The sequence below is a fragment of the Tupaia chinensis genome, unplaced genomic scaffold, assembly GCF_000334495.1.
Source record: "Tupaia chinensis unplaced genomic scaffold, TupChi_1.0 Scaffold000360_1, whole genome shotgun sequence".
Lineage (NCBI taxonomy): Eukaryota > Metazoa > Chordata > Mammalia > Scandentia > Tupaiidae > Tupaia > Tupaia belangeri.
In genome coordinates, this window is record NW_006159856.1 from 737,654 (window position 1) to 752,516 (window position 14,863).

Here is a 14,863-nt window from a genome sequence, read left to right on the forward strand (position 1 = left end):
TTTAAGCCACCGGGTCCGAGACGCGAACCGCGGTCGACTACGTGGGAGTCCAGCGACATAGCCATTACACTAACTGCTGGTTCCCTAGGAGAGATTTTTGATACAGGGTGTATACACTCCCCGGAGAGACAGAAAATGAGAAATTATCCCCTGGGGGGTGGCCACATCACAATCTCTTCTCCATTCTCCTCTCAGGATTTTAGATATGCATGCACATGGCCTGTTTTGAGTAAGTCACCGGGTCTGAAACCCGAACTGTGGGAGTCTAGTGACATAACCATTATGCCGTCTGCTGGTCACACCATCCATATTTTTACCAATATTCTGTTCATGATTTCTTAATATTTTCTAAAATGGAAGCTTTCTCTACAGTTATCCTCTTTCCTTTCTGAGCTCTCACTAGAATCTCATTTAAAGGTCCACTCAGGACCTTTAACCTGCAGATGGGGGACCAGCAGTTAGCGTAATGGTTATGTCGCTGGACTCCCACGTGGTCGACCGCGGTTCGAGTCCCAGACCCAGCAGCTTAAACTCACGCTGGGCGCATGTGCATGTGTGCCCAAGATCCCAAGAGGAGAATGGAGGAGAAGGGATTGTGGCGTGACCATCCCCCCTGGGGGCTGATTTCTTGCTTTCTGTCTCTCTGTCTCTCTCTGTGTGGCGAGTGCACGCGCCCTATAGCAAAAACCTCTCAAAAAAAAAAAAAAAAGAACCTGCAGATGGTGTGAAGGTTAAGGTAACTGGATTCCACATGACCAGGTGTGCAGTTCAAGTCTCAGATCCAGCAGCCTGAAAAACACACCAGGCAAGTGTGCACGCATGGCCAAAATCCTGACAGCAGCAAGGAGAAGGGACTGTGGTGTGGTCATACCCCCTGGTGGGTGCTTGTTCACCTTCCTTTTTTCTCTGTCTCCAGCAAGCACACATGCCCGACAGCAAAAATCTAAAAAAATGAAATAAAGTTACACTCATAGTAATGTAGGCTTCTACTAGCCTCAAAATTTTTAGTGTCTACACATGGCCCAGTTCCAAAGCCACTTCCACATTTTTAAGTATTTGTTATAGCAGCAGCCCACTACTTGTACCAGCTCTCATAGTCTGTTTAGGCTGCTATAGCAGAATACTGAAACTAAGCATGGACACCTAAAGGCCTGAGCCCTAAATTTCCACTTCTGTTGAAGAAAAAAATTAAAATTTCCTGACCTAAAATTTATTTATTTATTTGTTTAGGTTTTGTCAAAGGGTGCATGTGCTCATAAGAGAGAGAGAGATTGAGAGGGAAAGTCAAAAATCACCCCCCATCGGGAACCAGCAGTTAGTATAATGGCTATGTCGCTGGATTCCCACGTAGTCGATCGCGGTTCGCTTCCTGGACCCGGTGGCTTAGAACTCACGCCGGGCGCGTGTGCGTGCGTGCCCAAGATCCCGAGAGGAGAATGGAGGAGAAGGGATTGCAGCGTGGCCATCCCCCCAGGGGGTGATTTCTCGCTTTCTGTCTCTCTGTCTCTCTCTGTCTGGCGAGTGCACGCGCCCTATAGCAAAAACCTCTCCCAAAAAAAAGAAAGAAAGAAAGCTCACTGGGGCCAGTAGGTGGCGAGGTAGTTAAAGGTACTGGACTCCTATGTGGCCAACCATGGTTCGAGTGGCTTACTTTCTCTCTTTCTCTCTCTGGAAAATAATAATAATAAATAAAGTTAAATAACTCTTTAAAAAGAAAGAAAGCTCACTAGCAAGAGACAGACAGAAAGCTCACTAGATGCCCTCTTTAATCATGGAGCTGATCATGTGCCTAAGATCTCTACCCTTAATTTTGCCCTTAAAAATGCATGGATGGATGGGACCAGCAGTTAGCATAATGGCTATGTCACCGGACTCCCATGTAGTAGACCACGGTTTGAGTCCCAGACCCAGTGGTTTAAACTCACGCCAGGCACATGTGCGTGCATGCCCAAGATCCCGAGAGGAAAATGGAGAAGAAAGGATTGCGATGTGGCCATCCCCCCTGGGGGGGTGATTTCTTGCTTTCTGTCTCTCCGTCTCTCTCTGTCTTTCTGGCGAGTGCACGTGCTCTATAGCAAAAAAAATACCTCTCAAAAAAAAAAAAAGTGCATGCATGGAACTCCTCAGGAAGACCTGGCTTTTTCAACTTTAGCTGCCCACTCTCCTTGCTTTGCACATGGCAATAAAGTTGTATTATCTTTATCATACTACATGTCTACAGGTTGGCTTGGGGCACACAGGTAGGCAAACTTGGTTAGAGTTTGGTAACAATACCCAAACTGGGTCACTTATAAACAAACACTGTTTATCATAATTCTGGACACTGAGAATTCTAGGCTCGAGGCATGGTGTCTGAAGAGGGCCTTGCTTCCTTGTTCACAGACAGCAGTCTTCTTACTACAACTTCGCATTGTGGAAAAGGATAGCTCTGGGGTCTCTTTTATAAGGGCACTATAGATTAGTATCTCATTCATAAGGATGCTACCTCATGACCAAATCACCTCCCAAAGGCTCCACCTCCAAAAGCATCACGTTAGGGGTTAAGATATCAACATATGGGGAGCAGCAGTTGGCGTAATGGCTATGTCACTGGACTCCCACGTAGTCGACTGTGGTTCGAGTCCCAGATCCAGTGGCTTAAACTCACGCCGGGTGCATGTGCATGCATGCCCAAGATCCCAAGAGAATGGAAGAAAAGGGATTGTGGTTGGCCGTCCTCCTCAGGGGCGATTTCTCACTTTCTGTCTCTCTGTCTCTCTCTTTCTGCCGAGCACATGCACCCTATAACAAAAACCTCTCCAAAAAAAAAGAAAAAGATGTCAGCATATGAATTTGGGGAGGGACATAAACATTCAGTCCACTGCATACTATATGTAAATTATGCATCAATTTAAAATATATATATTTATTGGCCAGCAGGTGACTGCATCGTTCATGTCCTGGAACTGACAGATTGAAAAACAAGCTGGGTACATGTGTGTATGTACCCAAAATCCTGAGAGGAGAATGGAGGAGAAGAGAGTGTGGCATGGTCATCCCCCCTTGGGGTGATTTCTCACTTTCTCTCTCTCTTGTCTCTCTAGCAAGTATATGCACCCTATGGCAAAAATCTTTAAAAATATGGGACCAGCAGAAGGTATAATGGTTACGTCACTTGACACCCATGTAGAATGAAGAAGGGACTGCAATGTGGCCATCCTCCAGGGGGTGATTTCTCATTTTCTGTCTCTCTGTTTCTGTCTCTCTGGTGAGTGTGCATGCCTTATGGCAAAAATCTCTCTAAAAAAAAGGAAAGAAATTAGACCCTTACTTCATGCTATATATAAGAATTAACTCACAATGAATTAAAGACCTACATGTAAGACCTACAACTATAAAACTCTTCAAAGAAAACATAGGTGTCAATCTTAATGACCTAAGATTTGGCAAAGGATTCTTAAGTATGATCTCAAAAGCATATACAACAGAAGAAGAAAAAGATCAAATGAACTTCATCAAAATTAAAATTTTTGTGTTTCAAAGATATGATCAAGGTATCAGCAGATGGCATAATGGTTATGTCGCTGGACTCCCATGTAGTCGACCGTGGTTAGAGTCCTGGACTCGGTGGCTTAAACCTGGCACTTGAGTGCGCATGCCCAAGACACCAAGAGGAGAATGAAGGAGAAGGAATTGCAGCATGGCCATACCCTCTGGGGGGTGATTTCTTGCTATCTCTCTGTCTCTCTCTTTCTGGTGAGCGCACATGCCCCACAGCCCCTAAAGAAAAAAAAAAAAAAAAAAAATACTATCAAGAGATTGAGAGAATATACTTGAGCCAGAAAATAAAAACTAATCAGAAGATTAGGGGAAAAAAGACAGAGAGAGAGAAAGAAATTGAATTGAAAAGGCAACACATAGAATGGGAGAAGAATTTTGGAATTAATATATCTGATAAAGGACTGGTACCTAAAAATTTATAAAGAATTCTTATAACCCAATGACAAAAAGAGAAATAACCCAATTTAAAAATAAACAGAAGGACCAGCAGGTGGTGTGTTGGTTAAGGTACTTAATTTCCACATGGCCAACCATAGTTCAAATCCTGGACCCAATGGCTTAAAAATCATGCCGGGCATGTGAAAGTGCATGCCCAAAATCCAAGGAGGAGGGACCAGTAGATGGCGTAATAGTTATGTCACTAGACTCCCATGTAGTCAATCACGGTTTGAGTCCCAGACCTAGTGGCTTAAACTCACACCAGGCACGTGTGTGTGCATGCCCAAGATCCTGAGAGGAGAATGGAAAAAAAATACCTCTCAAAAAAAAAAAAAAATCATGCCGGGCATGTGAAAGTGCATGCCCAAAATCCAAGGAGGAGGGACCAGTAGATGGCGTAATAGTTATGTCACTAGACTCCCATGTAGTCAATCACAGTTCAAGTCCCAGACCTGGTGGCTTAAACTCACACCAGGCACGTGTGTGTGCATGCCCAAGATCCTGAGAGGAGAATGGAGTAGAAGGGATTGCAGCATGGCCATTCCCCCGGGAGGTGATTTATCACTTTCTGTCTCTCTGTCTTTCTCTGTCTTTCTTGCGAGCGCACGTACCCGATAGCAAAAACCTCTCCAAAAAAATAAAAAATACAAGGAGGAGAATGGAGAAGGGATCGTGTGGTCATCCCCCTTAGGGAATGATTTCTTACTTTCTCTCTTTCTCTTTTCATAGAGCGCACACGCCCTATATCATTAACCTAAAAATAAGTAAATAAATAAATAAAAATAAACAAAGGATTTAGATAACTATTTCTCCAAAGACGATACATGAAGGTGAACATGTGAAATGTGAACATGTGAAAAGATGCTCAATATCATTAGTCATTAGGAGAAAAAAATCAAAACCACAATGATACTACTTCATACCCACAAGGATGGCTGCATTAAGAAATGGACAATAAGAAGTGTTGACAAGATTGAAATCCTTAAACGATGGTGGGGGTGTGTAAAATGGTGTAGCTCCTATAGAAAACACTTCAGTGTTTCCTAGGGATGTTAAACAGTATCTAATCATATGACTCAGCAATTCTACTCCTAGGTATACACCTATGAGAAATGACAACATATCTGCACAAAAACATGTACATGATGCTCACAACAGCGTATCTGTAATAGTCAAAAAGTGGAATCAACTCAAATGTGTATCAGCAGACAAATGGATAAACAAAATGTGGCCTACCAGATGTGAATCTGATCAGGTCTCAGCACTGACCAACAGAACTTTCTGTACCGCTGGACTGCTGGGTTGCTCCACATCAGCACTATCTACTACAGCAGCCACTAGCCATATGAGGACATTGAGCACTGAGAGGTGCCTGAGACCAATGAGAAACAGCATTGGTAAAATTCTGTTCCTTTTTTTTTTTTTAATTTGCTTGAGGCCAAATGTGCTCATTTGAGAGACAGAGAGAAAGAAAGTAAAAAAGCACTTTCAATGGAGACTGACCAGACCACAATCTCCTCTCCTCTATTCCTCCTTTTAAGATTTTGGGCACATACACACACACACCTGGTGTGCTCTTCAAGCTGCTAGGTCTTGAACTTGAACCCTGCAGTCAGCCATGTGGGATCCAGCTCCCTCAACCATCATGCCACTGGCTGGCCCAGGGTTCGATTTTAATTCACCTTATTTTCAATTTTAAAAGCCTCCTGCAGCTAGACATTACCATACAAGATAATGCAGCTCTAGCTCCAACTAGCAACTTGCAGAACATTTGAAAAGATAACCCCAGAATGCCACCAGCAGCATCCAGGCTCAGGAAAGTCCAAGACAAACACCTCAACATACTCAACGAATAAAACCCCAAAGGCATGTCTACAGTTAAAAAGAGACGTGAGACACAGTGAATCTGAATTGTCTGAACAAACTGATAAACTGAGATGACTGAACAAATTTGAATGACTGGATATTTAATAATTAAGGAATTACTCAAGGTGTTTTGGGTGGGAAAATAATGTTTCTTAAAGTCTTTGCTATAGGGCATGTGCGCTCACCAGACAGACAGAGAGAGACATAGGGACAGAAAGCGAGAAATCACCCCCCACGGGGGATGGTCATGCCGCAATCCCTTCTCCTCCATTCTCCTCTCGGGATCTTGGGCACGCACACACACGCACCCGGTGTGAGTTTTAAGCCACCAGGTCCAGGACGCGAACCGCGGTCGACAACGTGGGAGTCCAGCGTCATAGCCATTACGCTAATTGCTGGTTCCCTTTCTTAAAGTCTTTATCATTCATTCATTCATTCATTCATTCATTTATTTTGGAGAGGTTTTCGCTATAGGGTGCGTGCACTCGCCAGAAAGACAGAGAGACACAGAAAGACAAAAAGTAAGAAACCACCCACCAGCAGGGATGGCCACACAGCAATTCCTTCTCCTTCATTTTCCTCTTGGGATCTTGGGCACACTCACCCAGCGTGAGTTTAAGGCACCAGGTTCGGGACTCGAACCACAATCGACTACATGGGAGTCCAGCAACATAGCCATTATGCCAACTGCTGGTCCCAATCTTTTAGAAGTACTGAAATATTTACAGAGTAACTTTGTTTAGAATTTGCTGCAAATGCCTGCAGGAGGGGCACAAGTGAAGGCACAGAACAAACAAGGGGCTATGAGTGAGTGGCACATGCTCACTCGCTTGCCAAGGCCAGGTGGTGGGAACATGGAATTTCTAGCTCTCTACTATTGTCTATACTTCTTTTTCATAAACACATGATTTTAAGTCACCTTTTAAAACATCAATTTCTATCCTTATACAAAGAATTGGCTCTCTAAAATACTGATTTTGGTCCAGCAGATGGTGTGGAGGTTAGGATCCCACACGGCCAACTGTATAGATCAAGTCCTAAACCCAGCAAAACTTGAAAAACACACCAGGCGTATGTGCATGCATGCCCAAAATCCTGAGAAGAGAATGAAGAAGGGATTACGGTGTAGCAAACCCCCGAGGGGTGATTTCTTACTTTCCCTGTCTGTTTCTCTCCGTTTAGTGCATACACCCTATATCAAACTAAAAAAAGGAAAAGTGTTAAAAGTAATGTGTGTTTAGACATTTACAGGTAATATGAGAGAACTGGTCTCACATATGAACAATTTACCACCAAGTACCTGTATTTCAAAGTTCTTCAACAGAATCAATCACACTGTCCTAATCATAGAATAGTATTAAAAGGTCCAGAGGGGCCAGCAGGTGGCATAGTACTTAAGGTGCTGGACTCCCACATGTCTGACCACATTTCTAGTCCCAGACCTGGCAACTTGAAATTCATTCCAGGCACGTGTGAATGCATGTCCAAAATCCCAAGAGGAGAATGAAGGAGAAAGGACTTGTGGGCACGCACACACACGCACCCGGTGTGAGTTTTAAGCCACCAGGTCCAGGACGCGAACCGCGGTCGACAACGTGGGAGTCCAGCGTCATAGCCATTACGCTAATTGCTGGTTCCCTTTCTTAAAGTCTTTATCATTCATTCATTCATTCATTCATTCATTTATTTTGGAGAGGTTTTCGCTATAGGGTGCGTGCACTCGCCAGAAAGACAGAGAGACACAGAAAGACAAAAAGTAAGAAACCACCCACCAGCAGGGATGGCCACACAGCAATTCCTTCTCCTTCATTTTCCTCTTGGGATCTTGGGCACATTCACCCAGTGTGAGTTTAAGGCACCAGGTTCGGGACTCGAACCACAATCGACTACATGGGAGTCCAGCAACATAGCCATTATGCCAACTGCTGGTCCCAATCTTTTAGAAGTACTGAAATATTTACAGAGTAACTTTGTTTAGAATTTGCTGCAAATGCCTGCAGGAGGGGCACAAGTGAAGGCACAGAACAAACAAGGGGCTATGAGTGAGTGGCACATGCTCACTCGCTTGCCAAGGCCAGGTGGTGGGAACATGGAATTTCTAGCTCTCTACTATTGTCTATACTTCTTTTTCATAAACACATGATTTTAAGTCACCTTTTAAAACATCAATTTCTATCCTTATACAAAGAATTGGCTCTCTAAAACACTGATTTTGGTCCAGCAGATGGTGTGGAGGTTAGGATCCCACACGGCCAACTGTATAGATCAAGTCCTAAACCCAGCAAAACTTGAAAAACACACCAGGCGTATGTGCATGCATGCCCAAAATCCTGAGAAGAGAATGAAGAAGGGATTACGGTGTAGCAAACCCCCGAGGGGTGATTTCTTACTTTCCCTGTCTGTTTCTCTCCGTTTAGTGCATACACCCTATATCAAACTAAAAAAAGGAAAAGTGTTAAAAGTAATGTGTGTTTAGACATTTACAGGTAATATGAGAGAACTGGTCTCACATATGAACAATTTACCACCAAGTACCTGTATTTCAAAGTTCTTCAACAGAATCAATCACACTGTCCTAATCATAGAATAGTATTAAAAGGTCCAGAGGGGCCAGCAGGTGGCATAGTACTTAAGGTGCTGGACTCCCACATGTCTGACCACATTTCTAGTCCCAGACCTGGCAACTTGAAATTCATTCCAGGCACGTGTGAATGCATGTCCAAAATCCCAAGAGGAGAATGAAGGAGAAAGGACTTGGCATGGCCATCTCCCTAGGGAGGGAATTCTCACTTTCTCTCTCTCTGTCTCTGTCTCTCCAGGGAACACAAGCACACCATAGCAGGGGTGGGAAAGAGGGGGTGATAGGGAGAGTTCTCCAAAAAACAATATCTGGGGACTGGCAGGTGAGGCAGTGGTTGGGATGCTGGACCTCCACTTTGCCACCTATGGTTCAAGCCCCTTTCTCACTTTCCCTTTCTCTCTCTTTATTTCTCTCTGGTCAAATGAAAAATAATAAAATATAAAATAAATAATCCTTTAAAAAAAACAGCCCAGAGATAATGAAAAACTTAAAATAATAAATGGAGATGAAGATGACAGGGACTTCTGACTCAAAAAGATAAGATGATTTGTGCATTTCGCAAATGATACTAATTCTTTTTTTTTAAAGAATTTTTTATTTTTTATTTTATTCATTCTTCTTCTTCAATTAGTCCAGAGAAAGAGAAAGAGAGAGAGAGATAGCAAGCTACCAGGTCTGGGACTCAAGCTACAATCAGTCATGTGGGAGTCTAGCACCTTAACTACTATGCCAGGACCAGCAGCTGGCATAATGGCTATGTCACTGGACTCCCATGTAATGGACCACAGTTCGAGTCCCAGACCAGTGGCTTAAACTCATGACGGGCACATGTGCGTGTGTGCCCAAGATTCCGAGAGAAGAATAGAGAAGAAGGGATTGTGGCATGGTCATTTCCCCTGGGGGGTGATTTCTCACTTTCTGTCTCTCTGCCTCTGTCTTTCTGGTGAGCACATGCATCCTATAGCAAAAAATAAGAAGAAGAAGAAGAAGAAGAAGAAACCACCATGCCAACTGCCGGCCCCACTAATTCTTTATGAAAAGTGAATGCTAGAAAAGCCCAGTATTAGAAACAAAATATGATGCTGTAGAACCTACACAAGCAAGTTTCACCAGGATTTGGTGAAATACCTACCAGTAATAAGGGAATTACTGGGGCCAACAGGTGGCATTGTAATTAAGATGCTGGACTCTCACGTGGTCAACTGATCTTTAAGTCTCTGACCTGGTAGCTTGAACATCACACCAGGTGCATGTGCATGTGTGTCAAAAATCCCAGTAGGAAAATGAAGAAGAAGGAATTGCAGCATGGCCATCCTCCCTGGGAGTTGATTTCTCACTTTTCCTCTCACTGTCTCTCTCTCTCTCTAGCAAGTGCATGCAACCTATGACAAAAACATTAAAAAAAATAAAATAAGGGAATTATTTTCCAGACTGTTTCTGTGTATCCTGAAAGACTTAGAGAGAATTCACACAAAGTACAGTTGTGTTGCAATGAAAGAATTACAGCAAGGATGGTTCTTGTCATCCTTACAATGAACACCTGCTTGCAAGCCCCCTTTCCCTGCTGTATCCCCGACCTCCACCCCCCAGGCTCTGGGACTCCAGTGGTAAGGAATGGCAGGGCTGGGCCTCCCCCAGGTCGTGGTTCTCCCCACGATCCATAAGTAATACTTAGGCTTCAAACACCAAAACAGTGCCTCTTAAAACTCAAAAGATTTTTAAAAGATTCAAAAGATTCAGATTCAGTGAAAGGAAAGTTTCGTTCTCCATTTCAGAAAGAAACAACTACCCTGTTAATAGGTCAGGAGTCACTGAGGAAAAATCAGCACCAACAGCAACACACTTAAAAGTAACTGCCCTGGGCTGCCCAGACAGGTCAGGAGAGGCCAGGGAGCAGACTGTGTGACTCATTCCTCCAGGGCTCCCAGGGGCCTTCTCCTGAGGCTGGGGTAGGCTGAACAGTTGGCCGTGCTGCCTACTCTGTCAAAGGACACAGTCGTCCCAAAACGAGGTTAAGAACAACCACCTACAGGGCCAAGAATGTGGAGGCCCCTTGGGGACATCTGTCAAGCAGGGTACCCAGCAGGTAGACTCTGTGAGGAAGCTGCACAGCACCCTGGCTGATGTCTACTTGACAAAAATGTTCTGAGACACATGGTTATTCCATGAGGAATGGACCATCCTGGGTCTTTCAGTCTTGGTTATAGTCTCCTCAAAACTATTTTCCCCACTTAAGCAAAAGAAAAGAATGGGAACTAGCACATGGTACTAAGGCAAGAACAGGGGCTCTGCAGCCCATGATGTGGCAGGAAGCTGGGCAAGCGCTTGCCCTTCCTGCTCAGCTGCCACCCTGGGGACAGACAGACTGGGCACGGACCCTAAGATGCAGCCAGAATTACCACGTCTCATCGCTATCATGGCTGGCCCCAGCACCAGGCCCCACAAGCCGCTCTCTGTAGAGGATCCCCACTACCACTCCCACCTGGAGAAGGCCCAGACCACCCTCCACCCAGGAACCTCAAAAGGCAGCTCCTTGGGAGGAGCAGACCTTTGGCTTAGAACACAGTTAAAGCCACCTGCAGAAAAAATGGGTCCCACAGCCCAGTCCAAAGCCTGGGGTCCATGGCCTTCCTTCCACTTTCTCATTTCCTTAGTGTGCAACAAGATCAGAATAAACCATGCTCATCTATCCCAGAACCATGCACAGGCAGGCTTCAGGCGACAAGAGGGAAGCCTTGAGTGCCCCCTAATTATGTGGGACCCTCCTGCATTGTATACAGATTTGGGGGCCACTCAGTCATCTTCTTGTTGACCCATAATCTAATGACGGAAAGAAGTATCCTGAAAGTGACACATCAAAAGTTCACTTTACCGTGATGATAGAAAAATGAATCTGACTACATAAAGTTCAAACCAGGCAGGAAAGAGGCTCTCTCAGGAAGGGCTGGTTCCAGGAGGGTTTGGAGAGAAGTCCTGGCAGGGTCATAGGCAGCTGTACAGTCTAGATGGCAAGTAACAAGTGCACCAGGCCCTAAGGACTCCTGAACTCCTAAGACATCCCTCTGTTCACACTCATTTCATTTTTTCTTAATTGTCAGAGGGCACATGTACTCACCAGAGAGAGACAGAGAGGGAGAGGAAAGGGAGCAAGCACCTCCCCAATAAGGTGTAATCACACTGCAACCCCTCCTGTTCCATTTCTCTATCCTGCGCAGAGTAAGCCACCGGGCCAGTACTCAAACTGCAGTCAGCCACAAGGGATCCAACTTACTTAACCTCTAGGCCATGGGGCTGGCTCTATTGGCTTTTTGCTTTTCATTTTTTGGCTGTTTTTTGTTTGGTTTGTTTTTTTGCTAGAGGGCACATGCACTCACCAGAGAGACAGAGAGAGAGGGAGAAGAGAAGCACCTCCCATGGGGAATGATCACAATTCCTTTTCCTCCATCTCTCCCTCCTTTCAGAATTCTGGGCAGGCTTGCACATGCACCCAACAAACTTGTTTCTCAAGTTGCCAGGTCCAGGACTCAAACTGTGCAATCAGCCATGGGGAATCTATCTCCCTTAACCACCAGGCCACGGAGCCAGCCCCCTGTTGATGGTGAAAACCCATCATAATAAAGCAGATAGGCTCCAAGGGCCGTGTATGCACTGGATCTCCCATCAAACACCTCCCTCTGACTCGACAGTTCCTAGTGCTCCCAACTCCCACCCAAGCCCCTCAGACCTCCACCTCACAGCTCAGTCATTCTTGCAACATCACAGGGTTACGGCCTGCTTACGGGGCTAGCCTCACAGGTTTGGCGGGTGAGGTCATCCAGACTCTGGCTCTGAAGCTTCTCAGTGATGAGCGTAACCATGGTCAGAGCCCTGTGTCCTCCGTCCACACCAACGGTCACTGGAGTTCAGGGACATCAGACTTCAGAAGGCCCAAGCTATTGCTGGGTCTAACTAAATCTCAAAGTCATGCCTCCAATTTATAGATGAACAATCCATTTCCATAGGTTCTTCAGAGCTCTGTGCCTGTTTTTCAATAAAAAGAAATTGTCATATGACTACATGCAAACAATTTGGTTGCTGTTTCTGTTATATGTGGAGTCCCATGCATTTAACGTATTTCTGATATCCGGCCTGAGAACAAGCAAGTTTTCTCCTGGAAAAATCTGAGAAAGGTGCTATTCTGGCTAAAGGATGGAAGGTTAATGCACACATGAGAACCAATCACTCTCAGAGCCTCAAATAAGGTAACAATAAAGTCCACCCCTAGGCCTTGCTCAAAAAAAAAGGCAAAGAAAGGAAAGGAGATAATGGCAACATTATGGAAGCTGGGGAGCTGGTGGGAAGTCAGATCTCGATCCAGCAGTACAGAAACTCTGGCTGTAAACTCCTGGTTCCCCACCTCCCCGCAGGTCTGCTCCCAACGGTAGAATATTCCTCCCCCACCCACTGTAGCCAGCCGGATGACAACGCCCTCCTCCACCAAAGCTGGGGTTACCTACTAAGAGAATGCAGTGTGGGAAGGGAGTGCAGAGTTCTGTACCAGATTCAGTTGAAAACAACAGGTCAGGCTGAAATGGAGGAGTTTGCAGAACCCTCAGCTCTCCAGCCTAGGGGTGTTCTTTTCTCAGGCAGAAGCTGAGGAGCCTGCACCAAGATAGCAGATGCCAGCAGAGAGAGGCAAGGCAGCCCTACACCTAAATGAAGCCAGTCCTCCAGCCTGCCCCAGCTCAGTCCTCCTTAGTGACCCACTGGGAAGTCTGAGCAGCTGCCAAGGGCCACCGGTTTAGGAAGCAATCGAACTCAAAACAGACAAGGTAAAAAGAAAATAAAAAAAACAGCAACCTGGAGAAAACCAACTATGTAAGAAGGCAAAGTTTCCACAGAATTATCAGTCCTATGCTCATAGTGATGGGACACTGTATCCGTGCAATAAAATCAAAACACCCTTTAAAACACTCAGAGAAAAAAGAACAGAGCCCTTGGAAACTAAAACAGGAGTGACGGAATCTACACAGAGTACCCAGAGTGTGCATCGTATCCACCTGCTCTGCCTTCCTGTAGGCTTCCTTGGCCCCCCAGGCCACCAACACGCCACAGCAAAAAGAACCCCAAAGGCAAGCGCCAGGGAGCCCAGGCCCTTCCATCAACCAAGCAAGGAAACCTGTGGGGCAGCAGCCCCTATAAGCAGTAGCCCCAACCCTCAGCACTGTAGTAACATGACCCATACCTGGATTAGGAACATGGCGCTCACCTAGGAGAGCAAGGAGAGTCCGATTTTACAAAACCTGTTAGCGCAATAAATGGATAAAGGAAAAAACCCATATGAACATTTCCATGGCTTGGTAGTTAAGGTGGCTGGATCCCACATGACCAACTGCACGTTCAAATCCCAGACCTGGTGGCTTGAGAAACACACCAGATGCATGTGTGTATGTGCCCAGAATGAGACATGGAGACTAGAGCGCAGAATGAAAGTGTCCCATGCTTTCCCTCCCTCTGCCCCTCACACATACCCTCGGGCAAATTTTTTAAATGTATACACACACACAACACACTTTTTTTTTAGAGCTATTTGCTTTAGAATGCATGTGCTCACCAGAGAGAGAGAGAGGCAATAAGAGGAAAAGTGAGAAATCACTTCCCATAATCCCTTCTCCTCCATTCTCTTTCCAGGATCTTAGTCACGCACATACACGTGCCCTCAGGCCACCAAGTCTGGGACTCAAACCACAGCCAGCCATGTGGGAGACCAGCAATGTACCTAATATGCCATCTGCCGACCCCAAAACATGCACGTTTTCAACAGAAATCAACAAATACCTCCTCAGAGTGACTATAAAGCATGAGGCCCAAAAGCAAGCATCTTACTGGACAGAGCAACACTCAGTTAAGGCCGGAGTGGGCCCAAGGAGCCACCAACACCATTACGATTATGTTTGTGCTGGGGCAGCCGCCAGGCCTGGCTCAAGTATCTGGGCAGCAGGCATGAGCTCTTCAGCTCACCAAGCTGAGAAGACCGGGCGTGTCAGATGAGCACGTCCTAACAATGGCACCACCACATACAGGACCATCCCAGGCCAGGAGACGCACAACAACTGAAAGGCTGTAATCATGTAGCCCTTCTGGTCTAAAGTCGTGTCCACTGTGACTTCAGTGCTGACGTGCTTGGTGCTGACAGCTCGCACCACCATGACCAGCCATAACCACCATCATCTGCAATTCATATCCGAGGACCCAATGGCTCTGACAGAAGTATGGCATTAGAGGGCAGGGTCAGTTGTATCCATTGTGCCTCTCCAGATGGTCTCCACATGGGCAGTGGCTCTATTCAAATGTTTTTTAGGGGCAGGCAGGTAGTGTGGTGGTTAAAGGCGCTGGACTCCCACATGGGCAACCACAGTTCAAGTCCTAAACCTGGTGGCTTGCTTTCTCACTTTCCCT

General features: G+C 45.6%; 1 protein-coding gene across 8 annotated transcripts in view; it reads right to left on the bottom strand.

Moving 5' to 3' along the window:
• The window catches only part of FAM53A (family with sequence similarity 53 member A), an 88,359-nt gene that overhangs the window by 30,565 nt on the left and 42,931 nt on the right, over positions 1 to 14,863 (bottom strand). For 2 of the 8 annotated variants that reach the window (XM_006152891.1, XM_006152889.1), the window contains exon 1: positions 12,205 to 12,439. The exons of the other annotated variants lie outside the window; for them this stretch is intronic. In XM_006152891.1, coding sequence (XP_006152953.1) covers positions 12,205 to 12,282 — 78 coding nt within the window. In that variant the 5' untranslated portion in view covers positions 12,283 to 12,439. Of the gene's footprint in view, positions 1 to 12,204; positions 12,440 to 14,863 lie in introns of those variants that run through there. 8 annotated transcript variants of the gene reach the window in all.